General features: G+C 41.6%; 1 protein-coding gene across 50 annotated transcripts in view; it reads right to left on the bottom strand.

Annotated features, from left to right (window-relative positions):
- ARVCF (ARVCF delta catenin family member) overlaps window positions 1-20,430 on the bottom strand; it is a 249,348-nt gene that overhangs the window by 84,491 nt on the left and 144,427 nt on the right. For 26 of the 50 annotated variants that reach the window (XM_086856241.1, XM_086856216.1, XM_086856235.1 and 23 more), the window contains 2 exons: window positions 11,729-11,767; window positions 4,048-4,206 (listed from right to left, as the gene is read on the bottom strand). In XM_086856241.1, the coding sequence (XP_086712367.1) occupies window positions 4,048-4,206; window positions 11,729-11,767 (198 nt within the window). The remainder of the gene's footprint in view (window positions 1-4,047; window positions 4,207-11,728; window positions 11,768-20,430) is intronic. The other 24 variants (XM_086856223.1, XM_086856261.1, XM_086856254.1 and 21 more) reach the window with 1 other exon arrangement.

Below are 20,430 nucleotides of genomic sequence, written 5' to 3'. Positions count from 1 at the left end.
CTTTCTATTAAATGCTGTGGAAGAAATCACCCTGCAGGTTTTCAAAACAACAGCTGAAATCTCTTCCCTTCAATTCTAAGCCTAGCATTTCACATTTTGAAAGGGCCTTCAACTTCAGCTGAAATCCATTTCTGCTCTGCTGCCTAATTCCTTTAAATTCCCTGCAAAGTTTTGAAGAACTACCTCTTGGGGTACCTGGTACTAGCACAGCCCATTTTGGTCAGAAGCTCTTTCTCATCACAGGTCTAAGGAAGTGGGAACAGCAGTAAATCACTATAGGGAACAAGCAGGACTTGCTGAGTATTGAAAACCTCAAAGAAAATTGATGGAAAACAAATTAAGCAACTTTGTATACAGATTAATTTCACAGTTTGCTATGATAAAATATCAATTTCAATGAGTAACAGTGACCTAAATCTCCCCAATCTTTTGGCATTTCAAAGATAAAAATAAAAGGTGCCTGGAAAAAAAAATAAAAATAAAGAACATTAAAGAACATTTACACAAACACACACACATCTAATTTGCTTTACTGAGTTCTCTTGAGCCACTTAAAACAGGCTCCCTTTAACACCTGGCAGTGGACCAGCCAGCAGCAAGAAGTGGAAGTCTCTCCCCAAGGTGACTTTCACAGTTTTAGCTTGATAGGTATTTGGCTTCCAGAGATATTATAAAGTTGAAATGAAGTGTTATCTGCTACATCTTTTGTGCAATGAATGTTATGTAGGGACTTAGTATAACACTAAAAGAATAACAGGTAGGGGAAAATTACTCAGAGACATCTCATTTTGAAAAGGCAGATGTTCTCTATTTAAAATATGTCAAATATTAAATTCTATTACGCCTTCTTCCTGCTTCACTGCTACAGGCACTTCCAAAGATGAGGGAAAAGCAAAGCAAAACTGTCAATGCATCTAGATTAAGGTTGTTTACTTAATACACTATTGAAAAGAATAACCTCTATAAATTATGGGTTTGGAACAACAAGGGAAGGAACAGAAAATAAAGAACAGCAGCATCCAGGAGCATTCAGGTTTACAGCCTTGTTGTGCTGCATTTCAAGAGGAAGAATTTCAGAGGCATCACTCTCCAGCAAGCTAGAAATTCACACAACTTAGCAAAAATAGTGACAATTTCCTTTTAAGAATCTAAAAATGCATACTAAATGGCATTAGGTTGACTAAACCCCACATAAGCTATCCAGCAAAGAAAGAATACATTTGAAAAACATCTCTGGTCTCTCTGGCTCTTAAAAAAACATAACCTGTGTTATTTACTCTGTCAGAAGATGTATCTTATGCTGCCACTTTCTTTGCAAGACAGATATGCTGGAGACTGGGGCTGACACTGTCCAGCAGAGCCTTTAGGTATAGGCACAACAAAAATAGGTTCTAAACCCTTCCTTAAAGGAGCCTGGAGCAAGCACAGCAATGTAGAGCATAAAAGGCTATTGCTCAGAGTAAAAAGAAAAGCTGAGTACAAACCTACGCCCCCTGAGCACAGTGTGATCATCTCCACTTTACACACTGGGTAGTACTGAAAGAGATGAGAGGATTCCCACCACAGGAAATGCTGCTCCTCTGTAAGGACAAGTACCACCTGCACACTGAATGCAAGGCCAGATTCCTGTGGGGTTTTTTGGTTTTGGGGGGATTTGTTATCTGTATTTTTAATTTCTTTAAATCTGTGAGGGAACAGGCAGAGACACAAAACTGTGGCTTTGGGGCTCATCACCTCCTGGCAAGTAGGATGCCCAGCAGCCGTGTGGCTGCATCTCTCATGCCAGGGAGATTTCTTCACCACCCTCCCCTGAACAACAAGGTCAGAATTCTGCACAGAGGTACCAGGAAACAATTTTCTCTGCAAGCTTCTCACCTATAATAGCATGAGCTATGAAAGCACTATGAAGATACCTGTTAGAAATGATTGTGTCAATGACAATTAACTCCAGAGCAATTAACTGATGCTACTAAACCCCAGTGACACAGTTTTCATTTTCACAGTCCCTACCAAAACAAAATGCAAGATGAAGACCAAAGTGATGAAAACACTTGTAAAATCTGACCTCAAATTAGCATCTAAGAGCTGTTAAATCTATGCCTTTATATCACAGCAAGGAGAAGTCAAAACAAAACCATTTCAGAGGCAACAACAACCCCAGCAAAGTCTCAGCACTCCTGACAGTCAGGGCTAAGCCAGGCTGTGTTTTGACTTTTCAGAATCACTTCTCTCAAACAACTGGGTTTTTAATATTTTTTTAGTCGTTCCTTTTGGCAACAAATTACTAGGAAACAGCTCTGGGTAGTACTTAAGCTGGAGTCAGTGGCATTATTTGAAACAACACAAATGGAAAGTAAGAGAGCTACACATCCTACCCCCATCCTGGACGCACTTCAGTGCCTGCAATGACCTACGGTAACACAAGAAAGCCTTGCTCTTTGAAATGGAACAGTAGCTGCAGGGTTGCTGTTTTTTCAACTTTCCTTTCCCATATGCAGCTACAATGCCTGTTTTGAAGCTGCTACTGTACTTTTCTGTGGGAAGATGGAAAAACAGGAGGTCCCTGACACAGAGAAAATCACACTTCTGAGGCCATGACAAGCACGCAGCTTTTATCAGGGCCACAACTATTTCAGACAAACTACTCCACTCCATGTGGTCCTGTTATCTATGTGAGGCATGGCCTCACCTCTATTTTTACAGTCATAGCTATAATCTCATGCCCTCGCAGCCTCCTAAAACTATGCACTACTATTAGTACATATAAAAAGGTGTCTATCCCCACTGTAATTTTATCACTTCCTTCCTACAAATAACAGTTGTTGTTGCTGCCACTAGAAAGAAACTAGCATTTCTTTCATGTAAGTCACAAACTAAACACATTAGATTATTTGAAGAACTAACAAAAATGTGGGGTTTTTTTGTCATCTGTTTTATTTTTATTTAAAGACCTTAATCTCCTTCCAACAAAGAGAAAATAGGCCGGTTATATTTACCTTCTAACTAACTGCAACAACTATTAAACCAGATACTCAGTTTATTATAATGTGTACAGGCCCAATGACCTCAGGAAATAAACATTAATTTACTTCAACCTGAGGATCTGATGTCCTGAATAGATATCCTAGAGGACTGCAACTCTGGAACACCGGTGAAAACAAACACTGATTTATGCAGTGACCTCTCTTCATCTCCTTTTAATACAGAAAGCAGTTGAACAATCCCCTCTGTTTTTTTAAAAAATCAGTTTGTCACGCATCATTTGTTTAGAAGTGTCATTGTCTGTCTAGAAGGGTTTAAAAAGGGAATCACCCGTAAACTTCACAATGTTCCAGTGGCACTGAAAAGCATGCAAGGCAGCCATGAACACAGAGCACCTGCTCAACAGAGACTGCAAAATTCCATTCCACAAGGAACAAAAAGGTATCAGGAAAAGGAGAACATTTGCAACACCTGTAATCCAGCCAAACCTGAGGTACAGTCACTTGAGAGCACACCCAGCTTTCCCTATGCATTAGGAGTAAGATACCATTCACAAGATTGTTGCAGATCTGTTGCAGATTGTTTAAATGCTGCAGTGTTATTTACATAGGCTGTTTCTTGTTCTAAAGGACAAATGAATAATCACGTAATGTTATTATAGATTGTCACTAATTTAAGACATTTTCCTCAGCCAAATCCTACCAACTCATCAATTTTTGTTTGCAGAGCAATACTGTGAACAGCTTCAGTAGCATGAAGTGAATGTTGTAAGACTAAGCAGCCTGAGAAGAGGTTCTGGTGTTTTTATTTGGCTAACCTGGATAATTCTTACTGCTCAGTTCACAGCTCCATGAACAGCTGTATCAGCACAGCTGATAGGGAGCAATCTAGACACAGAGCTGAAATTGAAAAAGCCCTGAACTCAGCTCTGCTGGCAAACACAATGTTCAAAATCACTGAGGATCACAATAGCATGATTGTCATCACTCAGGCTACTCCCTGCTATTTCTATGCCATGATTAGATGGCACTTTGCCATTTTCCTCAGTGGTTATTAACCTCTCACCTTGGTTTCAGTTCTCCTTGTGGTTCCATCTTCAGAAGTGACAATAGACACGTGGGAAGTGGGAGTCCCTGGGTCTTCCTCCACAGTAACTGTCTCTTCCACCATTTCTTGAGGCTCTTGCATCATTGCTATTGAAGTCTGGTTACTGGGGCTTTGCTCCTATAAAGAAGCAGGTAAAAAAAAATTAACTTCTTACTTCTACCATCATGGTATAGCTATTCCATTGATCTCAGCTTCTTTGATTGCAAAAAATACATTTTACCCATCAATTTGCAAGCAGAGATTCAGAGACAGGATTATTTCCTGTCTCAGACAAGCTTGCTGCAACTGTGCTGGTATGACCGGGCTGTGCAGCAAACAGAAATCACGCGAAGCATCTATCAATTACTCTGTATTAACAGGCAAGAGACTAACACACCATCTTATATTTAAATCTGCTTTAAGCTTTCTCTTCAATGCCCACCTTAAGAGTGGAATTTTTGTCTGCAAAAACATTCTTTCAATTCTGCAGTGAACAGGCCCCACTGGCTTTCAGAGCAGTTCATCTTACACACCACTGGAAGTTTCTTTTTATTTGATGAAGTACACTCAGCTGGACACTAGAGAAGGCTATAAAACATCAACAGCTACAATTAAATAGACACCTTCCTCAAACTGCCCAAAGCAACGATAATTAAACAAAAAAGTCATGGCTAGAGATTAATTCAGTGAAATGCTTCCCTTCCCACATCTTCTCGAAGTCTGTAAGGTCTAACTGGCTACAAGCTTATTTAAAATTTATAACAGATAGACAACATAATAAAATCTAAACAGAAAGAAAGGAGATCAAAGGCGGGTTCTTGCAGGGCTACTGCCCAAAGAGAACACTGCTGTTCACCAGCGCTGGCGTCTGAACCTTCCTTTTTCTTATGCAATTGTGTGTTTCAGCAGCAAAATCAGAGAAGCTCCCTTTGGTAGATGAATGTCTTTCAGAAGTTTCCCAGCACGAGGCCAATAAAGAACCAGCTTACGCACTGAGAACTCAGACTTTTGCCCAGCATTATGAATCCTCAGGCACATAAAATGAAATGACAGACTGATCATTTCATTACAAGCCCTGAAGGTATCTGGCTACACAGGCTTAAAAGTCAAAGCAGGGCTTCTGTTGGCACATCCTATCAAACAGACACTCAAAGAATATCCTTTATTAAGGACTATATACACACAAATTTTTTACACACATTTTAAAAACAAAAAATCCAAGAAGAATGACAGCCCAAAACTGCAAAGTGAACACACTTTGCCAAAAGAAAACTCTGGACAAATCCACTCAGTCTCTTCACAGGAAAATAAAAAGGGTTGGGATAAAACAACAGTTTGGACAACAGCAATAGAGGTGCTCCGCCTAATTACATAAAGGTTTAAATATTTTCCACGTGTGAACAGCTTCATCACCAGGAAATTACAAAACTGAATTTTGTATCATTTAGAAAAACTGCATTTCAACCCATCTATAGCCTTTGGATTTCCCCTTTTGCTGTGCCATGTTTTTTGTAAACCCCCAGTGACCTTTTGCAGCTAATGTCTCATTAAGGTCTGTATTTAATTCCTGCATGATCTATAATTTCTCTTTAAACAAGCTAAGGTGCCCCTGATCAGTTTTCCTTTTTTTTTTTTCCCCCCTTTATTTACAGCTGTATTCTGACCTTCTGGAACTCAGACTTCAGTAAGAAAGCTGCTCTCATTTTCCAGTTCTCATTTCTCATTAACCAAGACCATGACAATAAGCCTCTGCCAATCACCTGAGGCAAAATTTAACACAGCCAGCTTTCAAAGGTAAGGCACCAGAAGTGATACAAGAAAGCACTACTTCCATTTCTGTTGATACCACAGAATAACTCAGGTTACAGAATCAATCAACGAGAATATGGCTTCCGAAATCCTAAAGAAAACCACTCTTTCCAGTCTGCAGAACTCAAATCATTAATGGCAAATAACTTATGATACATGCTGAATTCTTTATGGTAGAGTTCAGATGTCACTTCTTGTCTTCTGCACATGGCTCCAGAAAGGAAACTTGCTCCTGCAATAAATATGTTATTCTCTTCACATTTTTCTTGAAGATACCGAATTATAACTGCAACTCCCTTTCTCACACCCCATAGCAAAGCTTTCCTCCAAAGAGAATAATTTACACAATACTGCAATACCGTAGAGACGCAGAGCTTCTACTCATCTTTACTCAACCAAAGCTTACCAAGAACAAAGAAATCAGTTACATGTAGAGTGTTTTAGCACAACACCTTATCCCTGTAAACCTCACCATCAAATGCCAAAATTGCTTCGAGGTGGGACCCTCTCACACATGTACATACACACACAGCTCATCCACCACCTTCATTTCCAGCTGCTTGCGGTGCTGGTATATTTTTGTTCCCCTCTAGACTTTATAGAGGCAGCCTCTGTTTTCTGATAATAAACCTAAGGAGATGGAAGGTGGAAAGAAATATTTTGTTGTTTGAGCTTTTCCAATACCTTTTCTTTATTAAAAAAAAAAAAAGAGAATCTGTCTTTGTATTCAGACTGCCTGTGGGCAAAGGAAACCTTAAAAGCAGGGCACTTAAACATAAGCAAATTGCAAGCTAGAGCATATTGACTTTAAATGAGTGTTGTGCTGGGTTTTATCCTCTGTCTGCTTCTAAAATGAAGATTCAGGCAGATAGGGTACAGATATGCATTTTTACAAGAGAAAACTATTGTTAGCAAGAGTCAGTCCTAGGCATCAGAAAGCTTTCTAAAAGCTTTCGAAGTTCAAGGTAGATATCTCAACACAGACTGGTACCCAGTCAGCATCTACTGTGTCTTCTTTCTATGTGAGCTACTGAGGAATGCAGTGAGCCAAGGGGACAGCCTGTCACCCAGCTTACCCCTGAAGCGCCTGAACCAGGCGGCTCTTTCATCTCCAAGCCCAGTATTTTCTCTACATCGCTAGCTTGGAGCTGTCGCAAGCTAACATTAACACAGAAAAGATGCATAGGTTTTGTTATCTGTTTTTAGACACCACCATTAAGGATTTTAGGTCATCACAAATTGCAGAAACTGGGACACATTACCCTTTTCAACTACTTCCTCTGTGCTCAGCTTTGAAGCCAGTATTTAGGACGCTCTTTTTTGCTAAATACACCTCAGCATCTCAGGTTCCAAACATTTGGCAGGTATGCCTAATTATCCAGAGTAAACCACAAGCTCCTGGATAGGGCTGGAACATGAGACCCCTAATGAATAACACTACCAGTGGTTCCCTGCCTGCTAGGAGGAGGCTAATTCCAGTTCAAAATAACATGTACTCATTTACCTTACTGGAGGCTTTCAAAGCAAAAGCAATGAGATTACAAAACACTACCAAATTATAAGAACAGGTTCCAGTGCAGTTATTGCATGTGGTGTCAGTAGTTATGACTCTTCTTTTTACTTTTGCTTTTTTGAGACCAAATGAATCCTATCCTGTTGATTTGTATTTGCATCTCCAGTGTGCTTTAAAAAAGCCACGCTATTTAAAACACAAAGCAACAATCAATTTACCTCCAGCCTGTAAAAGTTAAGCGCAGATGAAACATCTAAAGACCTTGTAAAATAAGCAAGAAACATAAAATACCAGTAATTCTTGTTTTGTTAAAGAACAGTGATTTATCATTTAGGGCACATATCTCCTAGGGCTTATTTTGCATTAGAATACTACAGCTTCTGTAATCATCACCATTTCAATTCCTAGCGTTGTATTTCCATCAAAGTAGCTATTTTATATGTTTTAATAAAAGAATAACCTCCCCCAGGAGGATCAGACATCCTACTTCAAGACAGTAAACAAAATTCTTTATTCTCTGCCTATGGAACAATTTTAAACAGTCTGGAAATAACATAAAATTGCAGGAGATTATTATTACCACTAAAACAGCCTCTCTTCAAGAACGCTGAAATCATGTACATTGAATCTTCATTCTCCCCAAGATCTTCTTTGTTCTGAAGATTGCAATGCAGGCTATTCCAGCTACTCCTTACTCCAGGCTACTGTCAGATACCAAATTTGAGAGTTTTTGCAAATCACAAAGGCTGGATTCTACATCAGTGGACATACTTGTCCTCAGTCAACCCCAGCACAGACAAAGCTCAAGTGTATCAGCTCCTGTGAAACACATTACAAGTCTGGGCATAATTAATGGCATTGGACAACAATGCTAATTGAATTAAATGTGGATTCTCTCTCCTCTACTACTCTTTAAATTACTTGTTAAAGCTTCAATCCCTGCAAAGCATGAGATTATTTCTACAAGTAAAAGCAAGCAAACAATGGCTTTGTCAGAGTTAAGTCTCAGGCTGATGTTCTGCCCCAATGGTCTCCTTCCCACTCAGGTCTGCACTTCCAGCTCAGTCACATCCTTTTATTTGATGAGGGCATGTGGAGAAAGACACAAAAGGCAAGTCTGCTGGCACACAGCTGCTGAAAAAAATCTGTCTTGAGATCTGCATCAGACTGGGACATCAGAGAGGAAGAAAATCACTGACGGCTTTTTCTAGTACAAGATCCAACTCCACAGCAGCTAAAGACTCAAATCTGTTTATTGCATCCTCCTGCCTTGTCAGAGCACCCTTCTTTCACCATAGCCTCAAGATCCCTGCTGTGCTCTCTGCCTGATTTGTCCTGAGAGCTTTCCATGCATGTCAGCAGGGCAAAAGCTGGACCCCAAGCTGAGCAGCTCGTACCCATCGCTGAGCCCGTGTCACCTGAGGGGCAGTACAGGAGACTGTCCCAGTCTTATCAGTTTGTTCTTCAAAATCAGGTGAGCCCTCATACACTGCAGTGCTTGCACTACTGCAAGGCACGGCACCTTCTGCAAGCACATGGAGACCTTAAGGACTGCCACAGGCCGTTTCCTCCAGTGCAAAAAACACAGCAAGGTTCAAGGCTTCAGCACGGAGGCACAGACCTGTCCAAATTCATCAGGACTGGGGAAACACTGTCCCAAAACTGGGATCAAACCATGGCACATCCAAACAAGATGGCTCTAGAACAACAAAAAGCACATGGACCAGCCTGTACTGAAACCCAGGCAGCACATGATGCTGGAAGGAGAGTCTGCAATACAGACAATAACTTAAATATGGGAATACATAAATATCCACTTTGCTGCAGATAAACTAACCTCCATTTAGTAAAGCTACTGTTTTGTTTTCTCATGTGAAATAAAATGTAGGGTTTATATATATAAATATGTATGTCTATATTTATGTATATGTATGTATACAATGGATTCAGTGCACTTCAATGTGAACCCAAATACATCAACCTATGAGAAAGCTTCAAGCTCTGCCAGAGCTCTGACAAGCTCTACCCTACGGCTGGTCAGTTCAGAACAGAAGGGAAATGTTAGCCCCAAATGAAAGCAGGCTGTCCTGGCACGGGGTACCAGAATGAACTCAGCCCCACACCACAATGCACTAACTGTTTCCTGAACGCTTACACACTTCCTTTGTCCTTCAGAAACACACACGACAAGCAAGGAACAAATAATGCCAAGAGCTTTTAAAGCACCAAGGTTAAAAGGAACATTTCAGCAACTGGAGAAAACCCTTAACTACAGGAGTTCTGAAAAGCCACAAACAAGAGAGGGGTTTTTTGGAAGCAGGCATGGTAATTCAGCCTTTGAGGGCATCACACCTTTCAGGGAGAGCAAGAGGCGGAGGTGAAGGAGAAGGAATCAAACCCCATACAAGGCCTGGAGTAGCAATATTCAACCCTTAAGTACAGCAAGACACACTGGGGTTCTGTTCAGCCACGCGGTAGCTGCCCATCAACAGGGAAATCCACAGTCTGCCCAACGGTCAACAAAGAGGGCTTTTATGCTATTTTAAACAATCTGAAGTGTCTCAGTTAATGGAAGACCGGGCAATTGGCCCTCAACTATTTCTAATTGACTGGAATGATGGATGAAGCTAAAGGGAAAGCTGACCCACTGAACTTCTCCATACAAAGCTAGGAAACTGGAGGAGATTGTAAACAGTTTATAAGAACGAGAAGTGGGAGAGGCAGAATCCCAGGGGCTTTGCTCCTCTCAACCTGCTGTTGAGTTGTTTCAGACAGAGGAAAACAAAGAGCTTCAACTCTGAGCAACAAACAAAAAAAGAATACATGGGAAGGCCTAAACAAATAGGGTATTTTTCCCATGCTCTCCTCGCCTTTCTGCAGGAGCTGTTTAGCTCTGCCATGCAGAGCTAGTCCTTTGAATCAGAAAGGGCAATTTGTCACTCTGACAAGGTGTCTCTCAGGGCTCACTATTGCCTTGCCCTGCTTTTCAGATTGACTGGGTTTTAACCAAGGATGTCAAGACATTACATCTCAGTCAACTTCAACAGATGTGATGATATATACTTAAAACTTACATGTTAATCAGTGCCACTACATTAAGGTAATTCTCAGGAAAGCACACATGCCCCTTGATTTTCTCAACAAAACCATCACTGGCAGCTTTGCACTGCAAAGGGCAACAGCGCTGCAATGTGACAGAGCTGTCTGCTCACCTCAACAGCTCCTGGGGAAGGAAGTCTGGGGACATGCATCTTCCACATGGGGAAATGGGTGAGTAATAGGTTCCACCTCACACCATCTAACTTCAGGCAGCTTAGCAAGGTATCTAAATGCAGGATAACTTAATTCTTTCTTGTTAGTCAAAAAGAAGAGTAGGAGCCTCAGAGAACAGATCTTACACAGACTAAATTACTTCCTTAGACACATCCAGCTCTTGCCATTGATTCTGCAGGGAAATCATATCAAGTGCTTCAAGACAGCATTAAAGCTGGAGGATGAATCCCAGCCTTAAAGCCCCAGTGTAAATACTCTGTGTAGAGCCCAGAATAGACAAGGGTATCACAAGTCATCATTCAGTCCATAGTCACAAGCCCATTTTCTCTCAGTAGTTCAGCAAGATCAAGTAGTAAAATAGAAGCAATAAGCCATTACTTGTAATAGGAAAGTGATACAGGACAAAAAAAAAAAACAACAAAAAACAGACAACAAACCAAAAAAACAAAACACAAAACCAAACAAACCCTCAAAAACCCCAAAAAACCCCCATAAGACAAAAACAAAGCCTCAAAAAAATCCAAACAAAAAACACCAAAAAAACACCAAACCTCAAAAATAGAAAGAGCACCTGGCACACAGAGCTCTCCTAACCTTAACTGTCAACAGCATGGCCAGTGTTTATCTGGACAGCCTGCCCAGTAGGAAACTAGCAGGAAATGACTGTTTCTCACCAAGATTTGTACAGAGAGTTCACTGCAATTTGCCAAACTACCTCCCAAGACAAATACAATGTAAATCTGCATGCCTAATCTTTGACCAAACCCAAAACAGATCTGACCTGCTTCCTCTCTGGAGTCTTTCAGATGAACTAACTAAGGCTAAATCAGGGTATTTTTAGTGGGATGAGGTTATATCATGGATTACAATTTTCCACCAAGTTTTTTCCTTCATCTCCACCTGCTGCTTCAACAGCAATGGCATTAAGGGTGGTGTGGGATGACTAATTTTACATTCCTTTCTGCAAGACAAGCATTCAGATTTCATTTCTTCCAGGCCCCACAGAGTTTGGATCACAAATTAAATGGATGCATTTATTACTAGATATCAAGTCCACAAACTTACATGCACATGGGAGTCAGAAGTACAAGCTAGGTCCTTCATCTAAAACAAAAAAAACAACCGTCAGTTCGGCAGGTGAGAGCAGAAAGTTTCTTTATGCAGTCTGTGTGTCCCAGACTCTACCCCAGCCACCTTCACACATCATTAGTGAGCTAAACCAAAGCCTGCCAGACACAGCCTGTTCTAGGCTAACACTCACACGCCTACTTGCACTGCTACAAAACTACCTTAGAGAATTGCTTTTAACTTCAAGGCAGATGTAAACCATCTCTGCATTCTTTGAATTACGACCAAGGCTGAAGCATTATTTGAGTGTCCTAGGAGCCACATCAGATCAGTGTTAAATTTAACTCATCTCCTCACCCACCCACAATCTTGCTGGTAGATCTGAACTACGCAACAAAAACACTTTTCGTGAAAAAACACACAACACAAAAAGCAAAAAAATCCAAAAAACAACAACAAAAAAAGTTTTTCTAATCCTGAGGGAAACAGAATAAACAGACCACTGATGATTTTTTAAGCCTGCATTCCAAGAAGGCTGTTCCTTAAAATAAATGATTTCTCATTCTAGGGAATACAAAGCAATTGACAATAAATACAGTCACCCGTCTCACAAGGACTGTGCCTGCCAGTGTCTCCTACTATGAAGCCCTAGAGCAGGTCTGCCTGGCAGTGAGGCTGCAGGACTGTGTCAGTCCAAACAGCTCCCCAGGACATTACCCCTGTTAAATCACACACTACTTCTTCCCCCTGCTGCATCTCACCCAGTTCCAGCCTCCCACTGAAAGCCATGGCCTGAACAAAGCACAGCAGGGAGGTGTGAACAGCCTCTGCCACAGCCTGGCTTCCACCACTGTGCAACCCCAGAGAGCAGGAAAGGGACAGCAGGAAGGGAACTGTGCAGGAGGTCTCTGGACCATTGGAACACCAAGAGACACACACAAGTCAACAAAGCCAAAGGCCACACTCCTACTGCTGTAAATCTTCCAAATGGAAGAGATTCCAGCAGAAAGACAATTTTTCCAAGTGCAAGGCAGTTACTGTGCTATTTCAACTACTCAAGAGAGTTCACTGATGTCCGGTAGTCTGTTTATTTCACATATTTTCTGTTTATTCCCTAAGACTGACTATATAACCCCTACTTGTACATGGTCAGCCCTCATACACACTGTTAATAGAGTGTGTGCCCATGCTAAATTAGCAATAAACAGTATGGAAAGAAAAAAAAAAGGAAAAACAAAACATGAAAGTGAGCACTTGGATATGAGGGAAAATGTTGAGTAAGGATCTGTTCAGTTCTTGTATCCACAGCTGCGAAGGATGTGGATACACTGCAGTGGGCTCAGAGCACAGCTAACAGAACAGCCAGGGAACAGGATCAGAGGTCCCTCTTTCACACCTAAGGTCCATGCTATTAACCTCAGAAGAAGGTCAAGGAGTGATCTGATTACAAGTCAAGTGCCTAAAGGTATACTGGAAAGCTGATGGAGAACTCTTCAGGGAGAACGGTTTAACCAATCCCAGTGTCTGTGATAAAGACTGACAAGACACACATTTAATTTTAAGACAGTGAGTGTAAATTGTGCAAGTTGATATAGGAAAGAAGAAACACATTGAAAAATGTTGCTCCTTAACAGGTTGGACTTCATTATTCTTAAAAAATATGTTTCTATTTACTTATAAACCTGATAATGGAGAGGTGCTCACATGCATGCACACAACTGCTCCTGCTTAGCTGCTACAACACCCTGAAGATTTTTCAGGCTAAGAATAAATTATTTAAAGTTTGTGAAGTAATTCCCCATCCCCCTCAGCCTGCCCTCAGGAAACCACACTTAAACACAATAATGAGATTTCTGTTGGCCAGAGAAGGGTTAATGATGTCTGTTCATCTTTTGGCCTAAGGAACTCCCTCTCCTCCCACCAGTGAGCCCCTTCTCAGCAGTACTTCAAGTAAGGCCAAATTGCAAACCATAGCATTGTATCAACTGAGAAACAACCATCGCCCAGGAAGGACTGTCTGGCCCATTCCCCAGCCTTTGCTGTCCATAGCACAGCTCCCAAAAACCTGTGGAGCCAGCATAACTGAAATAGCCGTGGGACAGCAGGAACCAGGGACTGAAGGGAAAGGAAAGAGATGAGCACCATTTATCCAGGCACTGTCACCTAGAAAATTAATGGGAAACCACTGGCTCCATTCAGTTCATAATAAGAGCGCTCAGTATCGACAGTCAGGTCACTCAGCAAGGATTGCTATTACTGCATGATGAGCATGAATCTCAAAAAGGAAAAAGTCATTTAAGCTAAGGTGGAAGTCACTTGCCCAGAGGTAAATACCTTCACCAGCAAAGTAAAATAGCTCTCAATTTCCTAGTTAAATGTGTTTGGCTTTTTCCATTTGTCATCAGCTCTGGCTAATGGCTCCACATACTTGCTGGAAATAGGCATCTTTCTATGACCAGTGACTCCTCCTGGTACATGTATACAGTCAGCTCTTCTACACAAATGTACTGGAACTGCAAAATCCTATCACATTTGCCAAGCACTCAATTATTTACATAGCACCCTTTTTATTATTATTTCTGATATGCTTTTGTTTGGGATTTCACAACGAAATTCAACTATGAGAAAGACTAAGACAAGGCACAGCCCAAGAGTCAGCAGTCTAAATCACTTTTAAACAGGTTCTCAGAGGGACATTGAGAGAGCCATTTCTCAGTTAAATACACACATATAAAAACAAAAGATCAGGGTGACATTAAGGACTTGATATTAACAACCATCAGAAAAACTAAACTCATGCTCCGAAGGCTACACTACTCTGCAGTTGGCAAGACAAGCTGTTTGAACCTAAGGACAGGACAGCTGCACTTCCCTCCTACTCCCTGTTGTGGTTTGATGCCAGAAAACAGAATCTTTAATTTTTCCAGAGAAGCCCTGCCAAGCTGAGGCTACAAATAGGATCTGGTGTGTTAGTAAACTCCTAGGCAACTTGCTCACACCCAGGCCAGAACTGCTCGAAGCACCTAAATCCCTACACACACGCTGGCAGCAGTGACTGCCTCCCTTTCTCACAACCCATCCTCCTGTGTTAGACTCCTTTTATAAAACAGGTCTGCACAGGGCATGCCATTTTCACATCTTCTGGCAGAATATGCAGCACCCAGGTTCCCAGTCTTGCCTTCTCTCCTCTAAAGGCTTTCCTATGACCCGCCTTCACTACCAAAACTTTGGCAGAAATAAACCAAAGTCTTCCATAAAGCATTAGCTGTCCTGGGATCATCTATACACACAGATGTCTTTCCCAGACTTCAAATGAAGCTATTTTTCTCCCAATTCTTCACAACGAATCAAAGGTGAACAGTCATCCCACCCACCTTTTTTAAACAGTAAGACAATCACTACAAGTTCAGCAGCAAGTCCACCACCCACAATGAACACCCTGCCATATACACTGCTCCTGCCTCCAGGACTCACCCTGAGCACAGCACTGGGAATATTCTCAGAAACACACACCAGCAGGGTTCACCCTACTTTGATTTTCAGCTTGTGGGTTTGTTTTTTTCCCAAGAGAAAGCCAGTGTCTTTTAATTCCTTCCTAGAGTCTCCAGCAGCAAAAAACACCCTCAAAAAGCTGCTGCTGAACCTACAAGTCAGGATTATTGACCTGGACTAACTTGCCAATTATATAAACAAATTGTTAGCAAGTAGGTTCATCTGACAGAAATCCAAAATATTCTACATCTCAACTTGCTAAATCAGGAGTATAACAGCAATAGATAAACATATGCATGGAAGAGGGCAAGCTTGGCAAACAGGTGCAAAAGCAAGGCTGGAGCCTGAAGAACACCAAAAAAAGATGAGCAGAGGAGAAAAGCATTATAAAATGCCTAAGTCTGTCCAGAGAGGGCAAAGCCAAACAATAAGGTACAGCAGGGAAAGGGAAAGACAGATAAAAATGAGAAGATACAGAACCTATAAAAGGGAAGAGTGTCATGTGGAAGCAAAATCATTGGCTTTCACATGAAAAAAAGTGGCAGGAAAAGAGGAGGGTGGAAGCATGAAAGAAATATTTCAGTTTTTAATTCCATCCTGTTAACACTGCTTTTGTTCATCGTATAAATCTTTTGGTGAACAGTAGCTCCCTCCACACACGGCCGTATATTAAGATTCTTTATTAAGGCTTTCCAAACACCCTAATGTCATTCTTTGGCTTTTTATGTGGTTTGCCCTAGACTATGTTTTGTTGCTAAGCTCTCATTAGATGTGTATCTTGTACTGACAGGGAAGAGATTATAAAATACAAGAAGCCTGAGCACAAGCCCAGTATTTGATTTGACACAAGTGAACAGTCTCAGGCAACAGCAGGATGCCTTGTGTGTGACTTGGGGATACTTCTGGATCTCCTCAGCATGAACAGAATGGGTCTGAACTGTCCCATAGTGGCATGTGAACAATTAATTTGGGGAAGTATAGAAAGGGGAGGAGAGCTCAGATCCAGCTGTATTACAACCCATGTCCCACACCAGAAGTTGCTGTGCCAGCCCCAGCATTTCCAGCCCCCAGGCAGAACAGCTCAGGGCTCCAGCAGACAAGCTGAGGACTGGGAGGAGAATATTGCCCCGAGCCACAAATACCAGGGAAGCACAAGAACAACACAACACAAAGATGGAGCCAAATTAATAAATCTTGCTTACAAGGGATGACAGCATGTCAGGAAGAGCAAATGTACCCATCTAGCTACCCGGGTGGAAGACAAAGATATCCATCCTGAACAGCAAATTGTGTCCAACACCATGAACACTTCACACCCCACAGGCAGAAAGCTAGCCTGATTCTACACTTAATTCAATTATCTATGTCAACAGTGACCAAACACATCAGCATTTGCAGCCTCCCACCATTTATCAGTTCACACACAGAGAAATTAAACTGACTCCTGAACAAGGAATCATCAGCAAACTCTGATCACAGAAAAAACCACAGAACTGCTTTTGCCAAGAAGTTTGAACAGAGCATGGCTCCGTTTGGAAAATGACATGAAACCAAAGGATAGCCACATAATTCACTTAACAAAAGCCACCAAATATATCATAACAGGCTGTTAGTACATATCTGAAATGTGTTTAGAAACCCAGAAAATAGACCAGATGATGTGCTCTATATACCCTCAGTGGCAGACGTTACAGCTATTCTTAATCCCAGCTTTGTGAATCTGGTAGACATAATTCATTGTGCTTTTGGATCCATAATATTTTGCAAAGCACTGCAGTTTGCTGGCTTACAAACACGCCCTGCCAGCTCACTGGGTAGAAAGATTTCTGCTGACTTCACCTACCATTTCAGTTGAACTCATCAGGGATTAGTATTTTTCCCTGCTAAGGATACAGGCTGCAAATACCAAGTAGGAAAGGTTACACATGTGGCTGAAAAAGACTGGTAACATTTTGATAAGTAATATATACACACAGTGAGTGAGTACTTAAGGGGACTTAACTGTTTCTTCCATAAAGTTCAAGTAGCATATTTAAATTTTAAAAGCCTTAGAAATTTTATTTCTTTTGAAAGATAAAATTGATAAAAATTTTTCATCATGCATTTTATACCCATAACTTCTCTAAGAGAAAGTGAGATCATCAGAGAAGCCTCTGTATTCTTTACAGACTTTTATGAAAAAAATTCTCCTCTTCACAATTTCACTCTTGCACGCATACCACAAGAAATAAAACCATTTTTTAATGGAGAGCATTTCACGTAATGTTAAGCACCTAAGAAACCATAAAAGCAGACTAACAAGCACTTCTGGTCCTCCACAGGTAAGCTCACACCTCAGCAGTCTGCACATTCTAAAGCACTGCCATATTTTGCAATGAAGATGGTTTTCCATCGTAGGGATTTGCACTCACCTCCACAGTAGGTCTCTATCTTCATACTCAGCAGCAATAGAAGCAAATTTCAGTACAAGTCTGTGTAATTAATCTAATGCAATTTTACACCATTAAAATGGCAACTTCAGAGCAAATCACTGAGTGAGTTGCTTCAAGAACATTACCGTCACACCTGCAGCAACCCAGCAACCCAAAGAAGAAAACATCAGTGAAAGTAATTTCTTATAATATTATGCAGCATTTTGCAGTTTGAACAGTCAAGCAAGTTCAAATGGTCAGCAGCACAAAGCTTTTATAAACCATTTGGATCTTGTTTCTCCTAAAAAGTTTTACAGGAGAACTAATTCATTATCAGGAGGTGGAGAGATGCTAACATCTTCATCATCAATGATCAGACTCCAGCACAAGTGTTCACTGTTCTCACCCTTGGAGCAATATGAACGTGATGACAGAACAATGGATTTATTTCTAAAAGAACATGAGTTTGTGGAGGTTTGGAGCTCAGGTGAATTGCCCTGCAGTGTTGTACTAACTATCCAGCCTACCCTGCTCAGCAAGTGCAGGGCCACAGAGGGATGTGAACAGCTGCTGCATTGGAAGAGGCTCTGCAATGCCCTGCCCACTCCACAGCAGCTCTGCTCTGCAAGGGTAGGTCTGTGCCTCGGGACGTACAGTAGCTGTATCAGAGCCGATGACTCCACACGCACACACGGATGAAGGGAGCTCCAAACAAAGAGACCTCAGACTGCCGGGAGCTGGCCGGGCTCAGCTCAGCATCGCAGGGCCAGGCTGGAAAGCGACGTGTGCTGACATCGCTTGTGTGAGAATGCTGGTGGCTGAGAGACAGCTCAAGTATTAGCTGCAGTCTGTTCTCCCAAAGCCTGGCAGCAGTAGTCTGGAGGAGGCACTCCTCAGCCCATCAAGAAATAACAAGTGACAATTCAGGAAAGCATGTTTGCTATCCATTCATGCGTGCAAGCAATCTCGGGCCAAACAGTGGATGTGCTAAAAGGTTTTCCCCAGAGGAAATGTGTTTATTAATTAATATCTACTGAATTAATTTGCTCCCCATATGCCCTGCTGTGCTTCTAAGACTGGAGCCCTGTTTTTGTTACAGAAAGGCGTCGGGCATTGTGACTACCCAGGAGGTTCATCAGAACACTTCAGTCAACCTGAAAAACTAATGTATGCTTTTGTATTCATCAAATTCACAGTGTATCTATGGTAGAATACATGGAAAAGGCAATTAATAATAATTAATCCATAATAATTTTTAAAAAGCAAACACATGCTCTTAACTTCAGCCAGAAGTATAGTATATAGCAGAGGCACAGAAAGAAGTGTTCATCTGAGGCCATCAACTCATCTCTTGGCCCCTCACCTGCAGTAACCCTTGCTGATCCTTTCACACACAGTTACATTCTTTACACCAACCTGTTCCTAGCAATTGATGCCACTACTACCAAACTAACCTTTACATCCATCACATCCTCTTCCGCTCCCTTTCATCAGTACAGGAGAGGTATTTTTGGATTCTGACTATGTCTGGCACAACTGTGTGCAGTGACATCATTTTTTCTAAAGTTACCAATCTCTCAATGAGAAACTTTATTCATCACATGTCAGTGTCACATAACTCCTGTTATTCCTGGTACTAAGGCACTCATCCTGCACCAGCCTCTCTGTGTAAGCTCAGACTCTTAGCAGAGGAGGGAGAGCAGTCCTGCAACCTCCCTCTTATAAGTACATCACAGCGCAGGTTGTGCATCCTCATCCCTGAGAGAGACAATTTACTCTGTAAGACATTCCTCCTCCACTGCAATGCCACCTCTCCTAACCCCCCTGGATGCACCACACAGTGCAGAGGCCAGAAAACCCTCTTAGAGTATCGGAGGACAAGCACTCATTATGGCAGCCTCTCTAGCAGATTCAGAGACCTTTGATGTTTATTTAGTCCAGGTCTCCAATTTCAACATTCCCTCACGTATACAATACCCACTGAGTCCAATTCAGAAACCTGAATATCAACAACTGTAATTACCACACCCAGTGGTGAACTCAGACTGCAGCAACAGCATCCCCGAGGCAGGCAATGGCTCCCTTTCAGAAATAGTCTACAGCTGATGTCTACAGTAGAAAAGGAGTGTCTCAGCTATATTAACATAGTGTGTTCCAAGATTTTACCATTGTACCACCACTACAACACAGTGCTTACTGTAAGCTGGACAGGCCCCAGGACCAGGCATTTGGCATAATTCAGACAGAAACAGCTCTCACAGCACCAGAAAGGGCCAGGTGCAGCCATAATGGCATTATTTAATTCCATACAGCCTGTGCTCAGCCTGCAGTAGCAGAGGAGGGAGAGCAGTCCTACAACCACGCTCCTGTAAAGACATGTTAGGACAGGCTTGAGTTTCTTCAGCTTAATACCTCAAGAAAATGGAGCTGAGGACAGCCCAACTGTACAACTTAAAGAGTCAATTCTGCTGCAGGAAAGGGTTAAAGCACATCACAAAATAAACATTTGTCAATATAAACAGGTGTGACTGTGCTGAGTCCAAAACAGTTTCCTACAGAGGAAGATGGTCATGCTGGTGAGCAGCAGAACATGCTGAAAGAAGACATAAAATCAGAGGCCTTGTTCATTTCTTTACAAGTATGTAATAACCAGAACAAAAATTAAAGCTACCTTCAGAAAATAATATCTTCTGTAAGGCAGGCTGCAAACAGAGTCAGCAGGATCTGTGCTACCTGCCTGGCAAACATATTTTCACTTGATAATGGGCCTATGACAAGCAAGACTTTTGAAGTGAC

The sequence above is a fragment of the Cyanistes caeruleus genome, chromosome 18, assembly GCF_971803275.1.
Source record: "Cyanistes caeruleus chromosome 18, bCyaCae1.hap1.1, whole genome shotgun sequence".
Lineage (NCBI taxonomy): Eukaryota > Metazoa > Chordata > Aves > Passeriformes > Paridae > Cyanistes > Cyanistes caeruleus.
The sequence above is the reverse complement of the archived record's forward strand: the minus strand, read 5'-3'. Positions and strand labels throughout refer to the sequence as shown.